The sequence below is a fragment of the Malurus melanocephalus genome, unplaced genomic scaffold, assembly GCF_030028575.1.
Source record: "Malurus melanocephalus ecotype Western Australia unplaced genomic scaffold, MMel_1.1 scaffold_231, whole genome shotgun sequence".
Lineage (NCBI taxonomy): Eukaryota > Metazoa > Chordata > Aves > Passeriformes > Maluridae > Malurus > Malurus melanocephalus.
The window spans coordinates 590655-613085 of record NW_026623463.1 but is presented as its reverse complement, the minus strand read 5'-3'; the positions used below and the strand labels follow the sequence as shown (position 1 = coordinate 613085).

General features: G+C 39.4%; 1 protein-coding gene across 1 annotated transcript in view; it reads right to left on the bottom strand.

Annotated features, from left to right (window-relative positions):
- GTF2F2 (general transcription factor IIF subunit 2) overlaps window positions 1–21852 on the bottom strand; it is an 81098-nt gene extending 59246 nt beyond the window's left edge. The window contains exons 1-5 of the mRNA XM_057374699.1: window positions 21696–21852; window positions 15146–15219; window positions 14627–14645; window positions 13676–13820; window positions 6928–6966 (exon numbers count right to left, since the gene is read on the bottom strand). Of these exons, the coding sequence (XP_057230682.1) occupies window positions 6928–6966; window positions 13676–13820; window positions 14627–14645; window positions 15146–15219; window positions 21696–21761 (343 nt within the window). The 5' untranslated portion in view covers window positions 21762–21852. The remainder of the gene's footprint in view (window positions 1–6927; window positions 6967–13675; window positions 13821–14626; window positions 14646–15145; window positions 15220–21695) is intronic.
- Window positions 21853–22431: the final 579 nt, after the last annotated feature.

Sequence of the window (22431 nt, the reverse complement as noted above, 5' to 3'; positions counted from 1 at the left end):
TTTTTTTTTTTTTTTTTTTTTTTTTTTCCTTTGACACAACTGAACTTTCAGCAGCAGCTTTTTTCCAGGTATGAAAAACCTGYTCAAAACGAAGCAGAAGGTTTTCTACTTCACAGCTCCCAGAGAGATATTTGGCATTCTATGTAAAGGGGTGGCACTTAACCAGCTGCAGAAGCACATCAAAGAGATGAGAATTCAGATTTTAAAACCTAAGGCTCCTTGCTGGGGAAATGGCCCAGGAAGATGAGGTTCCAAGAGGCTTGCTAGAGTCTGGAGTCTGATGATCGTGGAAGTTTGCAGTGCTGGATGGACACTGTGAAGATGGGAGGGAGAAATGTGGTGAGAGAGCCCATGAGMACAATGAGATGAAGAGAAAGGGACTCAGGGTCACTCAGTGTCAGCTTAAAGACAGATGCCCATACAGTGCAACACTTAGGTTGTACAACACAAATAATGTCTAATAATCCTGAAATTGATAAGTAAATAATGGGGAAAAAACTTACAAAATTCTCTTTTTGCTTTTGATATGCCAGGTTTCAAAGAGGCAATTTACTGTAGGAGAAGTCAGAGACTTTTTTTAAAATTATTAATAGAAAACTTCAAGCTACAAACCTTCCACTGCAGCTCCACAGAAAGTTATTTGTTAGCTCATAGGAGGTTCTACATTTTGTACCATAGCGAACAGATGACACGAAAAAAAAAAAAAAATAACAGGTCAGAGGTTGGCACAGACTCCTTAATTAGGAATCAAAAAATACGCAAACAAACTAGCAATGAACAGCCTAAGCATGAAAAAATGTAAACAGAACAAGCAACTGTAACACCAGTGTAACTGGTAACTGTAACACCGTAAAACAAGTCATTTATTGCCTCTCCACTATTTAAGCAAGGCTTTGGGCAAGTATTAGGGATAAAGCAGTACGTTTCCTTAATGCTCAAACTGGTAATCTCAGAGGATACAAATTAAAGGTACTGCCAGCCAGGTKGATAAGAATTAGCTCAAGAGAGAAAAAAGTACTCTCAGGTTAGAAGTCTTATCAATACTAACATTATCTAAAGCCTGCAGCACTGCCAGGTCCTGTGACATTTCCAACACATTTTCTAAAATGAACAGCAAATAAAGTCCCTTCCCAACAGGGCAAAAATCTAACATGTCAGGTATCTTATGCTTTCCCATATAATGATAAAAGTACACCTCCACAAGACTTTTCTGCCATGCCAAGATTATGATTCCTGGGTTTGCCCACAGAGCACAGAACAGAAACCCCTACACAACCTGCATGAGTAAGGCAGTATGCTGCAGCACAACTACAAACTGCTCCTGCTCCTGTATGACCACTGCCAYTGGCAAAATGCTGGGGATGGAAAAGCCTGATAACTCAAGATGAGCACAAAATGAGCTTTGCTAGACTGTTTCCAAACTCGAGCATACAGAAAGCTCAGGTCCTCCTACTGCACTACTGCTTCCAATGTTCTTGTAGCTGCAGCTATCAAAAGCAAAGAGAAATGACTACACACAGCATTAGAAGAGCTGGTTTTGCCTTTGCTTTAATTGCCTTCTCCCAAAAAGTTATCTCCACGGTTAAAAAAAAAGAAACTTTACCTATCCCTGGTGGAAACTGTGTAACAATAGTACAAAAAAAAAAAGGGGAGAAAAAAAAACACAGCGGGGAGAAGGGGTAAGCAGAACCTGAGTGTAACAGTACTGGATCACACTAAAGATCAGCTTTGCTCAGTACCATGACTCCAGCAAAGTGGTCACAGTTGACTTCTATGAAGAAACCTAAGCACAGTGCTGCCATGTATGATTCTCCTACCAGGCATGCATCTCAGTGTCCACCTGGTTTTTGTGGCTTGGGGTYGCTCAAATCAGTAGTGCTGTCAATCTTAGTCCCCTTTGGTGGATTTTGGTTGATGAGAAGCTCAACATAACCCAGCAACATGAGCTCACAGCCCAGAAAGTCAATCATATCCTGAGCTGCATTGAAAGAGGAATGGCCAGCAGGTCAAGGGAGGTGATTCTGCCCCTCTCCATTCTCTTGAAACCCCACATGGAATACTGCCTCCAGCTCTGAGGCCCCCAGCACAAGGACATAGATCTGTTGGAGCARGTCCAGAGAAGGTCCACAAAGGTGATCAGAGGGCTGGAGCACCTCCCCTATGAACACAGGCTGAGACTTGGGTTTTCAGCCCGGAGAAGAGAAGGCTCCAGGGAAATCCTAAAGCACATTCTAGTACCTAAAGGGGACTACAGGAGAGACATTTTTGACAAGGGCATGTAATAATAGGACAAGGGACAAATACTTTAAAGACAAGAAGGGCAGATTTAGATTACATATTAGGAAGAAATTCTTTACTGTGAAGGTGGTTAAAAACTGGAACAAACAGGTTGCACAGAAAAGTTGTAGATACCCCATCCATGGAAGTGCTCCAGGCCAGGTTTGAGCAATCTGGTCTAGTGGAAGGTGTCCCTGCACATGGCAGTGGGGGGGTTGGAACCACATGATCTTTAAAGTCTTTAAGGCAACCCAAACCATTCTGACATTCGATGGTCTTTCATATCCCTTTGGTCTCCTCTAAGGTTATGTAAGCCTTTAGCAAATATCACCTTCATATCCACATCTGCTGTCAAGGAATTCAGTGACTCAATTACATTCTGAGTGCAAACCACCTCATTATATTTACTTTGAAACTGACTGCTACATGTTAGTCTTGTACTGGCCAAGATGGCAAACATCAGATTGTCATTGATGCCTCTGGGATCCATCATCCAAGGCTCTCAATTTGCAATATTCCAAAGGTCTGAACCCATCAAATGTAATCATGCTGGTAGGTGGGYGAATTGCAATAATCAGCAAAATCCTTCACAGAAGACAAACACAGTTTGTGAAGTCATGATCCGCAATTCCAAGCATGRCTAAGATTTCTGGGATTCCTCAAGAGTTGTAAGGGAAACCAAGAACTCTAGTACAAGCCAAAAGCACATTTCTGATTAGTTCAGTACTTCAACAAGCTAGACATGGACATCATAGAAGGACAAAATATGGTCATGAAATTAACTCCCACTGTTTTGTATCAGGCTCTGTTCTCAGGATAGGGACTGTATGACAATAAATAGATTAGTTTTTCAAACATAAATGTTAGGCTATTCATACAATATACTAAAATAAATAGCCAGACTCTAAGGACACCAAGGACATCTATGAAAATCCTCAAAAAATTTCACTCCAGTTAATGCTGACCTACATTATACCCATATCCTTTYGCTATTCTACCACTGCACCTTCCCTGTTCTTCCACAGTATTTATTGTAACCAGTACCATAGGTCTTGATGACATATACCTTGAAGCATGAATCGTTGCTTCTTTTTATGTTTCAGCAGCTACAAATGGAGTCCCATACTGATTATGGCTCCTGGAAAGCTACTGAGAAGCTTGTATTTTAAACTGTGTTGCATTTATCTGCCAACAAACCCAGTTATATTTCCAAGACAGAAACTGTTTCTGTGGCTTGAAAATGGTAGAGTCTGCATCTAAATTATCTTCAACACTGAGTTGCAAGCTAGTATATTTAAATTAAAAATTACTGTTTTATTCCTCCTGACAATCACTTTTCAGTCAGAGTTTCACTTCTGAGGTGTAATTAACATATGCTGACCACTTGAAAGAGGATAAAATCAAATGTACATTTAGCAACATTATACCGTCCCTTGTTATAACGTAAGAACTCTGTCTTTAAAAAAAAATGCTGATTTTATTACATGCAGCTCGGTGCTTAACATCATGCTTACAATCAATTTCAAATATTCCAACCCATATATAATCAACATGTGAATCCCTTTGTTTTGCTGCAATATCAAGAAATTAGGGAAATGGAATCTACGAACAGTTCAAGTATTGTGTATTCATGTCTAAAGTTAAAATTGGTAACATTTTAATACTAAGTTCACCCTACACTGTCTGTCTACATGGTCCAAGCTTAGGCAACATTATATACTCAGTTGTTGCCCATGCAACGTCCATGTAATGCACTTACACCAGTGCATTTGCTCTTACATGAGAATGCATTTCTTTACTATATAATTCTCAGCAGACTACACAGGCTCAGAGCAGYAGCTTCTGAGTATTTTTATTGGGGGGAGCAGGTCACACTTCATATTGGCACAAATGCTCGGTTTTCACAGCTTCTGTYGCCACTGACAGCACTTACAGGTAGGTGCAAGCAACGCCATAAACAAACAAGAGCTACATACACATATTTGGATTTAAATCGCTTGCTCATCCTCATATAGAACCAAGTAAAGACAATCCTCATTTCTCTTTTCCTTTATCTGAGTGTGCAATTTGCTACACTTCTTTCACTTTTAGCATAAATCAGCCTTCAGGCACTAAACAACACTGGTTGAATCACCAAGCACCGCTCATCATAAGCTCTAAACAAATAGGATTTCTGTATGGAAAAAGTGATCCAAAATWATAAAATTCAATAGAAACTCAAATTTAGTATAAGTAAACTTGTTTCATGTATGTCTTTATTCCTGAATATTTTGACTGTAACCACCATTTGAGATATTATAGATACTAATGATTTACATGGGTTCAACCAACAGTGACACTTCATAAAAGGAAAATCCATGAGGTCCTGTTAAGTAAAACATCGCTTCTGGTTCTGGAACTCCCTGAGCTGTGAATCATTAAAGGCTAGAAGAAGCTGGAACAGGTTACCCAGAGAGATGGCAGGTGCCCCAGCTCTGGAAATGTTCCAGGTCAGGTTGGACAATGGTCTGAGCCACCTGTTTTAGTTGAAGATGCCCCTGCTCATTGCAGGGTGACTGGACTAGGTGAGCTTTAAAGGTCYCTTTCAAACCAAACTRTTCTATCATTCTACAGTAAGTATTTTGGGAAGATACCATTGTGCTTCTACACTGTTCTTACACTCATCTCAAGGCATCTACTATCAACCACCACTGCGGGCAGGACACCAGCAAGATGACCTTTGGTCTGATCCAGGATCACACCGTCTCTCTCAAATAGTATGATGTAGAATAGCAACACTGGTACTATCATGCCTTTTTTAAGTGGTTTACAACTATCCCCACAAAAAAATGTGATTAAAAATGTCATACATAATACTAATGATTTACAATATAATAAATCCTAAAGTTTGACAGCACCTCATCAATGTAAAAATTTTTTAAGCAAGTAAACCAAATAATTTCGGAATGTCATATCCCATTTACTTTCTTTACTTACTAAATATGAGTAAACCTTACATATTTTTACTACAGTATACCCAAAAGGATCTTGTTATGCTAACATGCTAAATTAATACACAAGAGACACCACCCTTGCCTCAAAAGTACTTGATGTAGGCCAAGATACAGTAGATTAACAGAAAAATTAAGCACTAAATAACCTGAATTACTTGAGAGGTAGTTTGGAAAAGGTCATCTCAGTTCCACAATGATTTTGAGAAAAAAAAAGTAAGTAAGCAAATAGTGTAACTGATCACTGGGAGTCCTCCTTTATATGCTCCAGGGTAACTAACTACCATCACTCAGAAAGTGAATCCACAACCAGTTAGATTCCATCAAATGGGTTTAGCATTTGTCTTGTCAGCATATTTAAACAGCCCACAGCATGCAATAGTTCATTCTTCTGGTCGAAGCAAAAATACAAACAACTAAGCACGTGGCCATCTTACACAACATTCACAGAACAAGGAGGAGGCACCAAGAGTGAAGCACAGACAATTCAACCATTCAAACACAAACCAAAACAAAATAAGCCACAAAAGCCAAGCAAAACCAAGGGCACAACCCAACAGCTAAAAACCCAACTAAATGGAAGTATCAAAATTCTGATTCATCTTACCAGTTAAAAACTCAACATCTGATTTACATGAGACATCACACAGCAATGAATCTGTTTTCAAGTGGTATAAAATACTAATCTCWAGGAAGTAAGTTCATTCAAGATAAGATTTAACTTATCTTAAACCCCACCACRACTGAGAAAGAATCAGAGTGAACAGGTTTTACCTAGTAACTGAGAAGAATTGCAAGCTATAAAACACACCTTGGACTCAGTACAAGTCTGCAGACTATAACACTCCTAACAGCAGTCTTCTGAAGTGCTTAGGCCAGTGTAATAGGGGTAATCTCCATTTAACAAAAAATCCCCTRCCAGAGGAAACAAAACCAACCCCTACTTCTAGCCAGACAGAAACTATACATTTTTGACAATATTGATGCTGAATGCAATTCAAAGAAGTCAGATACCAGAAAAAGCCTCCACATTTAAGTGTCCCAAAAGTACTTTCAAGAAGACATTTTAAACACCCATTAGTATTAGACTTACGTTTAGGAAATGTTTTTAAGAAAAGTAGGGGTTTGAAAGTCTTTCACATCTTTCACAGGAGCCATCTCACATCTGTGCCATTACSACTTACAAATGCCACTCCAGTCCCAATACTATTTAATCTGTGTGCATCAAAATAATCCTACTTTCTATGAACTATTTTTATGTCTTCTTAGTTTATGTAGTTGTGATCAAATAACAACAGATCTTTCCAATCAAAATAAAAGAATTCAAACTAAAGAAAGACAGACAACAARCCAAAACAAAACAAAAAGTTGAGGAATATATTAAAAAATCTAAAACAACATTCCAAAGAACATTACATTTCTAAATCTCTCCTTCATCATTTTATTCCCCTTCTTTTAAATAAAAAACAGTAATGATTTAAACCTTTGGTCACAGCAGAAAAACAGTTCATTAAGTTATTTTTTAATGTAATGATATTCTACTAAATATAACAAAAAAGACACTTCATAAAAAAATCTACCAATTTCTTAAGAAGCATAACAGAAAAGCTGTAGTCATAAGTAATTTCTGAAGTGCTTCAAAGAAAATGTYTATACTCACCCGCACTGCCACTTTCTGATTTTTCTTCTGATTGGTTTTCTGGAAAAAAAATAAACAGAAAAGGAATCATAATGTTTCTGTGTTGATCATTTGAAATTATATCTAAAAATTGGGTTGCAAAGTAAAGAACAATAAATTATGATAAAATCATAAACACTGGACTTGTTTAATGTTTATAAATTTACCTTCTGAGAAATAATTTACTACCAGGAGTAACCAAAAAGAAAAGTCCTCTAGTGTCCAAGCTCACAACTGAAATAAAGAGCTCTATTACACATCTGACTGAGCTCTGCGAGAACAAAGTTACACATTTATACATAATTAGTCATAGGATTATGCTCAAACAATGTACATTATTCACTTAACTCACTGGTCAGTCTACACAAACAAATATTTTTGTATATTACAAAAATAACCCAGATTCTGTAAAAGAATGCTCTTAATTGGCATTAGGTAAATTTTTGACCTTGATCAACCTCTTCTCTACCCTTTCTACAGGCCATGGAGAAATTTATTTCTTTAAGCTTTTTCCTCTCTATGTCCTCAAATGGCACTATAGACCACTGGTACTTTTTGTCAAGTATGTGTACTTGTCAAGTAAAACAAATTCATATAATCAGAAACATCTCCTGTACCACGCAGCAGAGAATCATAAGTATGTATGAAAGAGAAACAAATACAGTGTTCCAAAGCAACTTGCAAAAAATTATCACTCTGAATGGCAGAGTCAGATTCAGAAACATYTTTCTGCAAGAAATTCCAATCCCACACTTCAAGAAATGGCAGCCAGTAGATGTATTGTGGTAATTTGAGTTGTAACCTATAAACCAGACCTACAAAATTAAACCCCTACAATAATTTGTCAATCTTATACTTGACTGTTCCTCTCATATTTCTCCTTTTCACACATCCTCTGAAGCAGAAAATAAAAAGAGCATTTTCACTTCCCTGAAACACAKTTAGAAATGGTAAAACATACTTGTTCTTTGCTTTCAACTCAGACAAGTTACAGCTGTCATTACAGGCTATTTACTTACAGGCAAGAGTGAATTACCGCTCRAACTCAGAGAGTAATTTTCGAGTTCAGTTAGGTTGATAATTTCTGCCATTTACAGGCTGGGTATTAAAGGAACTGGAAACAGAATTATTYCAGAAAACCTTTTTCTTGCCACTGATTCTTGATGGCTTTGAAGGCTTCTGTCCCTCTTTTCTCACTGAGATGACTTGAGAGCCTGGGTACTAAATGGAAACATAAAACCCAGTACCTTACAGCCCCTTCTTTCTTTACACCAGGTGGCTGTCATTAGTCTTAGCAGCTGAAGACACTTGCTTTGTCTATGAGAAACCATCATTATATGGCCCCTTCCCAGCTTTGAGCATTCACAAAATCAGTAAAGATCCCTGCCACTTCATACATGCATCCAGGTTAGCCTGATGGCAAAAAAGCATGTATTTTCTTGCTGATGTTATTTTTTGTGCACATGTAGCACATTTCCAGCATAATGTAAAATAAATGACCAACCAACACCCTAACTTAACTGCAACTTAATGATGAAAGCATTCAGTGTACATACAAGAAGCAGAGAGGATGTAATGAAAAACATACAAATATGTAAAGATACGAATGCCTATCTGGACTGAGAAGTGAGATGCAACTGGACTTAAAGCTGTTCAATTTTTAACTCAGTTTCAATGCAAGAGCAAAGCTACCCCGCCAAAACTATTGCCAAAGACATCACATTTGAACATGCTAAGAGCATCTCTGATTCAAATAACGATAAAAGTACATCACGTCTACAGGGAGAGCTATGTTTGTATGTGTCAACAGAATCTGTCCTCAATGGCAAAGAAAAAAAGCCCGATAAAATTCAAGTCTTGCAAAAAAGYGGCCTTTTTCTTCCTCATCATCAGACAACTCTGATTTGTTATGATTACRGCACAAGTCTCTGCTTTAAAAATCTTCTCAGTACTAATATAATGAAGAAGGTAAAGGAAGTTGTACTATGTCTACTTAATATATTTTATTAATGCAGACTACTGGTGCTTAGCCTAATATGCAAGAGTTGATAAATGTCACTGATAAACATCAACAGATTGGGGTTGGTTGGTTGGTTGGTTGGGTTTTTTGTTGTTAGTGAGTTTTTGCTGTTGTGGTGATGGGGTGTTGGTTTTTTACATGTACATCAGTGAGACTGAAAAAAAGGGAAGTATTTAAGTCAATGAAGTAGGCAAAAAGACTATTCCAATCACACTGAGCCCATTCTAACAGACCATATTAAATTCGTACAGGAACAAAGAGTCTATAATTTTAATAACAGAAATGAAAATAAAATTAGCYTATCCCTGCCAGCCTGCTGAATCTGCTTCACAATATTTTTCTAATCCTCCAACAAGCATATGAAGTAGTTAAATAATTTCCCTTTTTTTTGAGATGGAGAAGGGGCGTGATATAAGCAACTGCAATTGTTTTCCAAATGGACTGCATGTCACAATAATACACACAAAATTCTGAGCCATCAAAATGATGTCTGTCAATAAAACTAGCTTGAGCCACAAATTATCCTCTTCTGATCAAGGGTTTCATCTTTATTATCCTCAAAWATATTTGGAAATTTGCATAAATGCCATGGATTTGATAGGCAGCTGTTATTTCTATTTATTTTGATCATGAAGCTGCTGATAGGTTTTCTGCTTCTGCTAACAGTCCAGAAAAGACTGAAGTACATAATAGAACAAAGAAGCATTAGGCTAGATCCCAAAAYATTCTGGAGACTGGAATACGAGTTTAAGTGACAGCCTTAGCAGAGACAATTGGAAAGCACTGTTAAAAGTAGACAGGTACATAACAAACTCGTAAGCAGGCTGCACTAAGACAGCAGAACAGCAAGGGTGTTTAATTTCTAAATAGGAGTTTGATGAGGAATTTGAGTATTCARACATTTACCTAATAAAATTGGAAATAGTATTACAAGGCATCAAGATTCTGAGCACAATATACTTAACTGAAAATAAATAAGCGTAATTAAAGAATTAATTTAATTAAAGCAGTTAATGAAAATTTTTTATTGGGGTTTAATGAAAAATTTTCATTAGGGTTTTCCCCCTCACATTTCTTTAATGGCTGGATACAGCTGATATTTAAAAATACATAAATATAAAATAGAGAATAAAAAACCACTGAATATTCATTTTCACTGAAATAAAATTGCACGTTGTATGTTATATGGTGTGATTCAYGTACAAACTCAGAAAAGGTCCTTTCATATATGAGAAGCTGTTCAAAGGAAAAAAAAACAACAATTCAAAACAATGGGAGAATTTTCACGGAATGTGGGAAGAAATAAGCTGTTTTAGGGTATATAGGCAGATTTGCATGTATTAATGAACAAGAAMACAAAAAAAATTGAATGTCATTAATTGAATTTCTGAAGGAGAGAAGGCTCAGGAAACTGAAGAAAAACAAAATATTAAAAGCCAGCAATGTTCTGTGAAGCATGAAACAGTATGASAATCCACGCATGAATGCTGCTCAGAAGCAAAGCTCTGGTATGTGTTATGTCAATGGAATTCTCTGAACAGTTTTTACTTTCAGTAAGATGGAAGGGAATTTAAAGACACGAAAATAGACATTACGGCAATCCCACTTATGAAGGGGGAGTTGTGAAGATATATTCAAAATTTAAATAAAATGAATCATCTCATCCAACTTTACAGAAATATCTTATACTTTATTTGTGTCTACAGTGTAAAATCTTCTCCTCCACCCATCAGTCCTTTACAGTCTGGGACACAACTGACTGCCAAAGTCTGTGTTTTCACAAGTCATATTAGTAGCATATTTTTCCAAAAGCTCAGTATGAAACTTTTATCATTATCTCTAACAAAGCTGCATTTTTTATTTATATTAAGATCCAGAAACCTAAACTGGCAGAAAAATTAAGCATATCAGAAAAATGATAATCAGAAAACACAATCAGAAAACTTTGCTGATAAATGTTTAACAAAAGTATCTTCCCATTCATTCAACCAAGAAAGAAACTGTTAAATTACAGCATTCTCTTATGTTAAGAGTGTCTGCCAGGTTACAATTTTAGAGTGTTTTATGTTCGAGTGTCTGCTCAGGTAACAATTTCAACCAAACCCTATGTATCAGGCACACGAATTGCCCCTAGATAGTTTCTAGCTATATGCATATAAGAATAATTTTGTTCAATAAGACACATTAAAATATATGCAAAATCCTCTGCTTTTCACCCGCCAAAAAAATTACAGCTATGATAGCTGATGACAAAGATAAGATAAAATGACTGGAAGCACAAATAGCCTTGTTGCATAGCAACTGTTGATGTACATATGGTGATGTTTATGGAACAGAATGTAGTTCCTATTTAATGCAGAAATAATACCAAAACCAGCCTAGACAGCAAGACCTAGACAGCAAGAGACAAGTGTACTTTGGATCCCTCTGCAGACATGACGGAAGCCATGCTTCCCACAGCTTAGCTACACTCCTGTTCAGAAACGCCACCACAAGCCTCAGTGATCTGCCCAGCAATGAAGACAATGCAATATCTCACTCGKGCAACAGCCATGCAAAGGAAGTAAGGAGACTTTGCAACTACCAGAGTTTCAGTACTTTCAGAGTACTGAGTATTTATTATTCACTGGGGCTATGTCAAAATATAGAAAAGTGGACAAAAAGAAATGGGAAAAACCCCAGAGTTAATCCATACGAAAGATGCAGCAGGTGTGAAAGCCAGCTTAGGCCACATTTTTAACAGTATCTGGGATGAGAGCCACTTTATCCTGCTTTATATTAGCTCAAGATACACACTGAAGAAGAGCAATGGCAAGAAACTGCAATTCATAAGCCTCAGAAGAGCCTACTGCTGCCCATTAATATGAGACCACCATAGATGCAGATGTTTACAGTGAAAAAACTAAMGGATTCTTCCAATACTACAAATAGTAGAAGCAAGTTCATTTAAGAAGCAAAACAAAACCAACAGAAAATCCATTCAGAAGACTAGAAATTACACAATGAAGAAAATATTAAATTACTTGTCAAATTTGATCTTCTTTGCTTGCTCTAAGAGACCTGATGAGTCAAGGTTAAATGCTGAATTATCCAGAATACGTAAACTCCCTACAGCATCTTCCAAGATCACCATGTATTTCAGAAAGGTCATCAAAAATACAGTCACTACAACATAAGGATCCCAAGGAAGGACTACACAGAGAATAGATCTTAGTGCATTCAGTGTGCTCGGAAGAAAGGGTGGAAGACGGAACAAATCACAAACYCACAATCAATAAAAAACCCACCCTGTACAAAACAAACCCAACTGCTATATGCCAATTGTCCCATTATAAGTCAGTCCTCAAGAAGGGTTTTGTTTGAGAGCAATAGTGCATGAAGCACATTTTCATCCATATTTCATCTGTATAGTTTCTTCAATTGCACCATTCCAAACGCATGGCATCTGCAGTTCCATRCCATACAGTTGAACCAGTCCCAAGGTTCAAACCAACATATTGCTGGTATTACGTGGTGCAGTTTAAAAAAGGAAAAGAAACAAGATGCTTTTCAGAAAAAAATATGTTAATTATAATATCAAGACAAATACTGGTCTGTGAATATAAGAATGAATGAATTTCAATTTCCTATGACTGCCTTACTATGAATTGACTGACATGAAAAAATGTGTAAGTTTTTATTGAGTGTTCTTCCATGGTCAATATAGTGGTTTTTTTCCATGGGAATTTTCTGGTATCAAATAGAATAGCAGCCATTTTTTCAATTGGGACATCCTTACAGTCCACTCTTCAGACACCTGCTTTCACGCTAGCCATAGTTCACTTTGAAATTTGTTGACATTGAACGTGAAGCTCAAAACATATCTACACATTTAAGCACATGAATGTGACTTCAGAAACATGGTGCCTGTAAGAAATCTGACTAGAATTTGTGTCATATTCGTTCTTAAAAGCAAAAAAAAATCAGGCAAGAAGAGCACAATAAAGTATATTTTTGATTGTACTGTCAACATCAACTTACACGCAACAGCAAAAGATTTTAGCCCCTTTGCATTTAAATCAGATCCAGGAAAACTCACTGACTGCATGTTATGCTTGCCAGTCTCAAGCAAAAACAATTTTGACAGGGTCTATGCTTATTCAGTGCTGCATTGMAATCATTTTTCATGCCACTAACCATCCTTTGCTCCCAGTTAATATAATTAACTTCTACTTGGTAGATCCATGGTCCTCAAAAAACATTTTCTAGTTGCTAAGAAATGCAATATTTTTAACTGATTAAATTTTTAAAATGGACAGAGGAAAAAMCAGCATTCTTATAAAACTATATTTCCAGCAGAGACAAATTCAAGGAGAAAAAAAAAACCAAGTACTAGTTCATACAAAAAATACAGGGGAACACGAAAACTTTTTTTTTCAGTAAAAACCCTAAAGGAGAATGTACACAATGTACTGCACTCTGTATTGCATTCCATGCKCTCTCTGTTCTCTTCAGCAGACCCAGAGCTGAAATGTACATGATAACCCTGGAGAACTTAAATCAGTTGCTCAATCACACAAAAAAAAACAGACAGACACAAAAAAATTACAAGTGTTATCTACACAGAAAACAACAAAACAGCCAAACCCTGCTTCTGAGTCTGTCTTTAACAGCACTGAATTTATTGAAACCAGACATATTSGAATCATAACAACTTTAATTCTAACTTACCTACTGAAGTTTCTGTGAACACCGTTAAGGTCTGTCCTCCCACACTTTGCAGAAGAAATGGATGTTCCCTWGGTGCACTGACTGAAGCAGGCTTTCCTCCAATATCATTGATGCTTGCAAGCTCTTCATTCAAAGTAAATGACACCTAACAGTCACAAWTGCCACAGTGTTACTAAACACATCCAATTACACTGTTTCACAAGTTATGGGAAAGCAAAAAGAGAGAAAGCACACGTAGTATAGCACATTTCTACTTCAAAAACACAGTGACATAAGAGTCCTTCCATAYTGATATCTTGTTGAAATACAGAATTCAAAGCTTTCATGTACTTAATAAAATTTACTGAACTTTTAAAAAATTGTAACTTACTTCGTTCTGAAGTCAGAGAATAATTTGATTTTACATATTAAAATATAAYGCATAATAGGTTTTCAGCCATTGCTCAGCATGAGTGCTTAAAAATGTTTCACACAGCCTGCTGAGTTCCAGGAAAAGTGAAGTACCACAAGGAGTGTTATTAGTCTAGGATTTCTGGATTGCATACAAACCAGAATATTTTGCCATGTTTACACTGTATGCTCAATGCAAAAGCTAAGGAAAGGGGGACTGGATAATCAGAATCCCTAGACACAGGCCACAGCCAGGAACTCGAAGAGGGATACTTCAGACCAGCACTGTGTGCTTTTCCTGTGCACTCTCCTTAGCCTYTTGTACTAACATATCTCAAAATGTTTGAAGAGAAGGTCACTACTATGACTGCTGCTTTCAGATGGGTAAACAAAGTGAGGGAACAAAGAGACCTCATGCATCTACAGACACAGCTACCAACAGAATTCCCTCCTCCCTRTTCTATGGTATAACACTTCACTAGAGGCATAACAAAAAGTATGTGACATTAGAAACCAGCACCATTTTTAGAATTCAAAATATAAACTTTAGCAATTACTTACTTCTGTTCGTCCTTGATTCCTGAAAGAGAAAATATGTAATATTTAATAAATCCGTAAATATTAAAATAATGATTAACAAAGTTTCCATAGCCTAATTTCTCAAGTTCAGCTTTCCTGATAAAAAAGCAAATTCAAATTCTAATTTTGTTATTAATCTTTACTCCCGAGCTGCTAAACTTTTTGTCATGCTGATGCCCAAGAATAAATGGGAAAAATCAGCATGTGAGAACAGGAGCAGAAAAATAACACATGTAAATAAAATAAAATTCTGCAGTTAGGATTCTCTAAAGCTAGGAAATCAAACATCATGCAATRGGACAGAGCGACTCCCCAGTAAAATTTGGACAATTTATATTCCTAATCACTGAGCAAGCAAATACTGCTCATGTACCAGAGAAATATGCACACTGTTGGCAAGGAATAGGATTATGTGTTACAACAGGTGCAACACATTYTTATTTTACTGCAGGTAACTTCTTCTAAGAAATGCAACCATTAAATGTACAGAAAAAGGCTTACTTGACAATCCTTAGTTTTCCCACTTCACCTCTTCCTGAAGCTTTACTCCACTGTTGTGACAAGTATTTGGGGACCTAAGAAAAGACAACAGATTTCAAGAAAAACAGATTTTAAAATTCTATACAAATTGTATATGACATTAAATGCTTTTACCCCTTCAGAAAGTATTACCTAAATAGAGCAGACAATAGAGAGCCACAGACAGTTTTGGTTGGAAAGGGCCTTAATGGTCATCTAGTCCAAACCCCCTGCAACAAGCAAGGACATCTGCAACTAGATGGGTTTGCTCTAGAGTTCCATCCAACCTGACCTTGCATGTTTCCAGGGATGATGCTTCTGCAACTTCTCTRGACAACCGGTGCCAGTGCCTCACCACCCTCATCATAAAACATTTCCTCCCTACGTCTAGTATAAATCCACCCTCCTTTCATCTAAAACCATTCCTCCAACTGCTACAGGCCATACTAAAAAGTCTTTCCCCATCTTTCTCATCAGCCCCCTTGAGGCACTGGAAGGTAGCTATAAGGCCTCCCTGAAGCCTTTTCCCCTCCAGACTGAGTAGATCCAGCTCACAATCCGTCTTCATAAAAGAGGTGCTCCAGCTCTCTCATCATCTTGATGGCCACCTCTGCATCTGCTCCAGCAGGTCTACATCCTTCTTATGCTGGAGGCCCCAGAGCAGGACACAGCACTCCAGGTGGAGTCTCACCAGAGAGAAGAAGAGGGGCAAAAATCCTCTGCTGACATGCTGCCCATGCTGCTTTTGTTTGCAGCCCAGGACACATTTGGCTTWCTGGGCTGTAAGTGCACATTGCCGGGTCATGCTCAGCCTCTCATCTATCAGTAGCCCCAAGTCCTTGTCCTCAGAGCTGCTCCCCGTTCCATCTGCTGTCCCCTTGCACTGATACTGGGGGATGCCCTAACCCAGGTGCAGCACCTTGTGCTTGGCCTTGTTGATCTTTATGAGGCTCATGCAAGCCCACTGCTCGAGCTGTTATACACATATACATATACATACACACATACATAGACATACATACATATATGTATATATATTCTGTTAGGGAGAACAGAGAAAAGAGAATAATGTAGCACAAAAATAATGCCAATGTAGAGTCTCAAATGGGAGAAATATCTTAAAATAACTTGAATCTCAAATACTACTATCCAATCATGAAAGGCAGAAAAAGATTAGCATCATGTTCTTAAACCAAGGAGTCTCAATATTTTATCCAGTAAAACTATACTTTTAAATATTCATTAGAAATTATCATTCTCTGGTAAAAAAAAAAAAATCAGCCAACCAATCACAGTGATGTGAAGTCAGGAAATTACTGATTTGTAATTGCTGGAAAGGGAAGGCTTAAGACTTTGGGAACTTCAGACACACTATGCAGCAGATCACAGCCTACTGCCACCAGATTTTACTCCTTCAACAGCAGAACCAGCCTAGGCAAATCTGCCTCCCATCACTCATTCCAGTTCTTCACTGCACTGGGCAAAGTCTTTGTGCAGCTGGTCAGCATACAGAAAGAGCAGACTGATCTAGCTAAGAGGTATGGGTGACTTCCATGTTTTGCTGTCCTGATTTTATTTTCAGCAAGTGAAACAAGCAAAGCAGCTCCTCAACCCATTTTCCTGAACAGCTGCACAAAGCMGTGGTTAGTCCAAGGACAGGAATAAGACCTATGTAACCTGAGGATTAAAAGCTGCTGCAGTGATGTTAACTCACCTATACACAAATTCCTTCAGTACCAAAGGCTGTAGTATTTGCAACATCAGGTAACCTGGGCTCAAAATGGACAATAAGGGCCTCTGGGAGGCAGGGCACCCTTCAGAACTTTACAACCATTTGCTTTACTGGCACAGAAAGTTTGTCCTGGCTCACACAGTCCACAGCATCTGTGCCCACGGACAAAAATAGTGCGAGGCACAGCCAGCAAGAAAGGTAAATGCACCAAACTATGCCTGGGGCATTTGCTGTTTCAAGCAGCAAAGAAACACTTTGAAGCCTGATTTTTGTCTTGCACAGAGTAAAACTAAGTGAGCTAAGGAGAAAAAGAGCCTGTTTCAAGAAATTGCGGACAAAGAGCAACCTCTTAACTTCCTAAAGCTCAAATTAAATTAATACTATYTTTGCATTTACCTTTTCTTCAAGAATTCGAGAAGATATTTTGGGACTGGTGCTTAGTTAGCACTTACCTGTAGACTCACAGTACCCCACGAAGTACATGTAGAATAACTACAAACTCCAGATGTCCTCCAACTGCCCAGACAAACTAAATGGCAGTCCAGGTTCCCATAAAGTTCAGACAATTTTGGTGAAAAATACCACAAAAGCACAACAGAAAGCCATGARCTGGCACAATCTCTTGATATCTATTTCTTCAGTTTTCAAAGTGGTAATCTTCTACAGCAGATTCCATGCCAGATCAGATATTGTTTTCTCCCTAAAGTTAAGATAAACACTATGACGTGTCCCAGCTGACTCAACAGAAATATTACTATGTGCTTGCACCTAATCTGTATTTATACTGCCAGCTAATAAGGTAGATACACATATACTATGAGTGGACAAGGAGTGAAGGGCTCTCAGTGTTAAAATCCTTGATTTGCTATATAATACATTCAGATTGGGATTTTAGTCAGATTAAGAGGTTGTAGATCAGTTTTTCAGCTGCAGGGTAAAGTCTCAAAGAGTGCATCTAATCATCTTTCTATCTGCTAGCCTATCTGCAATCAAGGGTTACACAGAGAAAGACAAAGGGTTTGAAGGACGGTCATTAAAGGATTACTTCCAGCTACTTATAAGTACTTCAGATTGAACCAGGTGTTACTCACAAAACCACATGCTAATGATGTAAACWATGAGGAAAAATGAAATAAAGTYTTAAATGCTGTAGACATCTCATTTTTCCCCTTTCTTTTAACTTCAGCATAATAAAAGATTAACTTATGGAAAACAGTCAGTTTTCAAAGTCTTAACACTCCTTGAAAGCACACACAGAAAAAAAAGAGCAACCTGTTTTTACAGGGCAGAATTTTCAAAGACCCCACAGCAGGATTTTGAAAAATACATACCTACAGAAAAAGTGACCTGCGGACACAGTGCCTGCCATACTGAAAGGCTACTGAACGCACCCTTTCAAGACAAGTGGCCTTTTTTCTGGGATTGGTAGGTAAGGACATCCTTCATTCCAAAAAAGAAAAAATACAATTTAATCGCTAGAACAAATCTGATGTACTAAGGAGCATCACTTCTAAACCTCTTCCCACTGCTGTTCTCTCACTACTCACATCACACAACGGCCCAGGCTGCAGTATACGAGGCACCCAGCAGGCAGTGTMCGACACAAGGGCCCCTGGACCACTCACCTTCCAGCTTGGGCACAGCTTCCTACCCACCTTTAGAAGGAAACACACAAGCAASCCCTATCTGTATCAAACTAAACTACCTCCACTTTACTGTAAGAAATTAGATTAATTATTTCTCTATCTAGCAATCCATTTGCAGTACATACAAGAGAAACTAAGGCTGATGTCAGGTTCCATATTTTAATTTTTCTTTGAACTTACAAAAACTAAATAAATAAAGGTATCATCTTCCTAGCTATAGAGCAATGCAGCAGATTAAATAAAAAAAAACAACCTGACCAATACACACAGAACAAGAATGTTCTAATGGCGAACACTAAGTGGGTTTCACTTTACCACAAGTACATGACCAAAAGTTCTTACTATTTCTCAACCTCAGCTTTCATGGAAAACACAGAAATAAAAATCCAGTTCTTTCTGGATTTGTACAGAAGCAACTCACTCTCTTTATGGTGCCTCCTTTTACTGCTCATGCTTCTAAAACACTCATCACTACATTTTTTTATTGCCTGTTAAGTAGTCTCTCTGGAACACTTCCTGTGCTAGCACAATGCATGCTAAAAGGAAATCAAATAAGCCAGGTTTTTTATTCCATCAGAACTGAATGCTCTCTCCCTCAAAGGAGGGATAAATTCAACCTCGTTATCCTAGCTACTGAAGATAAAAAGCGCAGGTTCTAACTATGCACTGTCTTGCCTCTGAGTGTGTTGGAAGTCCTACTGACTGGAGTGGATGTTGCCAAGTTCAAGTCTGAAGGAAATCAAAGGATAAAATCCTGCATATCCCATGTTAAGGTCTATCAGTGTCAGCACCTTTTCAATCTTCTTTTATTATCATTAATATACAAGAAGACAGATGTAAGTTCAGAAAAGGTGCACAAAGGATTACATTAATATTTACTTGGAAAAGTAATATTTAGGCTTTCCTTTCAGTCCTATCTTCTCATTAAAAAGAGCAGCAGCAGCTGTAAGCTCACGTGCCTGAATATTCCTTGTTGCAGGAAACACCAAACGGTATCAGACTAAAGGACAAGCAAGTTCAGTGTCCTATCTCCAAATGAAGCCAATGGCAGTTACGTCAGGAAGAACAGGAGAACATATGAAGAAAGCAGATTTCCCCAGCAATTTCTAAGATGTTTTAGTAGACATGGAGTATGGCAGCATATTAATTTTTAAACCCTCTATTCAATTTTCTTGCCTGAATTTGACTAATGGCATTTGAGCTTCAGTGAAGTTTGGACATTCACAACTTATTGCAGGAAGTTCCATAATGTAACTACATATTGTGCAAAATGGTACTTGCTTTGTTTGCTCCAAGCCCCATCAATAAATTAATCTGACACACCTCTAATTCTTGTACTTGAACTGACTCTGTCCTAAYCACCTTTGCCTATTCACTTCTTCCTTCCACCCATGGCATTACTCATTGCTTCAYATCTGTACAAGATTTCCAAATTAATCCTCTTGCCAGCCTAAAAGGTAACAATGTATGAGTTCCTGACACAGCCATCATTCCTTGTTGCCAAGACCATCGCTGGTGCTCTCCTCTATCCTGTTTTCAGGTCCACTCCACACTTTCCACAGCAAGGGGGACGACACCACAGCTAAAGAGCATTCCAGATAGAGTCAAGACGTTACCATAATAATTTCTCTCTTGTTTTCTGTATCTTTTGTAATCATGTGCAATGCTGACTCTGCTCATGTGACATGACACTTACAGAGTTATCCCCATGTACTGAAAAAAACATTCCTCCCGAATGACAACAACCAGCAGAAACCCAATTGCTGTGTACATATAATTAGGATAGTTTTTCTCTATGCACGCCAGATTAGATCCTTCAACTTTTAATTTAATCTGCATTTTATCATCCTGTCACTCAGCATGTCATGATCTATTTCTGCAGCTTTCTGAATGCTGTCAGCATTCATTCACAGTGCCCTGAAAAAGCTACCACAATAAGAGCACGGCACAGTGTTTATCGTGGTTTTGGGACACCAGACACTCAGGTGTCAGAACAGAACTGACACCAAAAATTCTGAAGAGCAAAGCAAGTCTGAAATACCCACCAATTTTTAAGGGCCACAGTCTGAAGTTTTGGTAAGTTGAAGTATGATAGTGTTACACCCCGCCTAATCACCCAGGACCASTATTTGGGTACCACTCTGACCCCACAGGTTCTTTCAAGCCAATGGTCTGAACCTATTCCTAAAGGAGGAACGGGAGGAAGCAACCGTTTCTCCCAAGACAGAATAAATAMAGGTCTAGAAAAAGATGAACACACSTAGAGGAGACTCAAAACAGGCAGGGCATATGGTCYCCCATTGGCTTCCAGTCTCCTCTTTTTGAAGCAGTGCTTGCTGTTGACAGAAGAACCAGCCAAAAYGTCTTGATAGCAAGACACTCTGGAGAACAGAGCAGTGCTGGCCTCRTTAGTGGTGGCACCAGAACTAGAGCATGGCCTTGCAACCAAACAGATTTGATTTGACACCCTCCCTACCTTTTCACAGCCCCTCCACTACAGCTGTATTTGTCTAGCACCAAAAGGAGCTGTAATGACTAGACACTGGCGTTCACTTTCCTTGCTGGATTTGGAGGTTTTTTTCATGAGGACATAAATCTAGGCACTCTCAAAACTTTCCCCAACTCTCAAAGTTTTGGAGAAATGAAAGTTACATTGCCGTATTTGTCGCTCGTCACAAACCACTAGCAAGGAGAAGGAGGAGCTGTTTTACTGTGAGGGTGGTGAGACATTCGCGCAGGTTGCCCGGGGAGGTTGWGGATGCCCCATCCCCGGAAATATTCAAAGCCAGACCGGATAAGGCCTTGAGCAACCTGGGCTAGTGGGAGATGTCCCTGCCCACCGCAAGGGGGACCGGGACTGGATGATCTTTAAAGTTTATTCCAACCCCTCAACATTCTAGTTCTATGACAACTTCCCGTAGCCCAACTTTGCCTGCGGTGTCTCCTTTACTGGGCAGGTACCCGGGCCCAGGCCCGCGCTGTTCCCGAGAAAGGGAACAGTCACAGTGCCTATCTCGGGCCACAGGGCGAGCCTGGCGCGGCAACCCCGAYCTCACCGCGCCCACCCCGGGCACGGCGGGGCGGGGACGAGCGGAGGGACCCGGCTGCAGCAGGCCGCGCTGGGCCGGGCCCGGGCGCGGCGGCGGCTCCTCACCTTCACCAGCCACATGCCCGTGTTCTGCTTGGCGCCGGTGAGGTCCAGCTCGCCCTTGTCGCTCATGGCGGCGGCCGGGCCGGGCCGGGCGGCGGACGGGGCGAGCAGGCGATCAGCGCGGCACCACAGCGCGCCCGGCACACGGCAGCCCGCGAGGGACAAACCTCCTCCGCTCGCACTGCACGCTGGGGCGGGCCCTCGCAGCGCCGGGGCCGCGGGTTCGAGTCCCCGCCCTGGCGGGCCGCGGGAAGGGGCGAGTCTCGGTGGCCGCAGGAAATTCCAGTGTCTCAGAGTGCGCTGGGTTCGAAGGCACCCATAGGGATCATCGAGTTCAACTCCCGACACTGCACAGCACGTCCCCAAGTGTCACATCGTGTGCCTGAGAGCATTGTCCAAATGCTTCTTGATCAAGCTTGATCGTTTACTGGGAATAAAAAGTAAAGAACTAAGCTTAGTTTTCCAGAAAGGGAACTCATGAGAAAGTGTTGGAACAGGCTGTCCAAAGACCACTCCCCTGGGGAGCCTGTGCCAGTGCCCGACAACCTCTGGGGGAAGAGCCTTTTCCTAATATCCAGCCTAAACCTCCTCTGACACAACTTCAGGCCATTCCCTCGGGTCCTGTCACTGTTCATCACAGAGAACACCAGATCGTGCCTGGCCCTTCCCTTCCCCTCAGGAGGAAGCTGTAACTGCAATAAGATCTCCCCTCMGTCTCCTCCAGGCTGAGCAGTCCAAG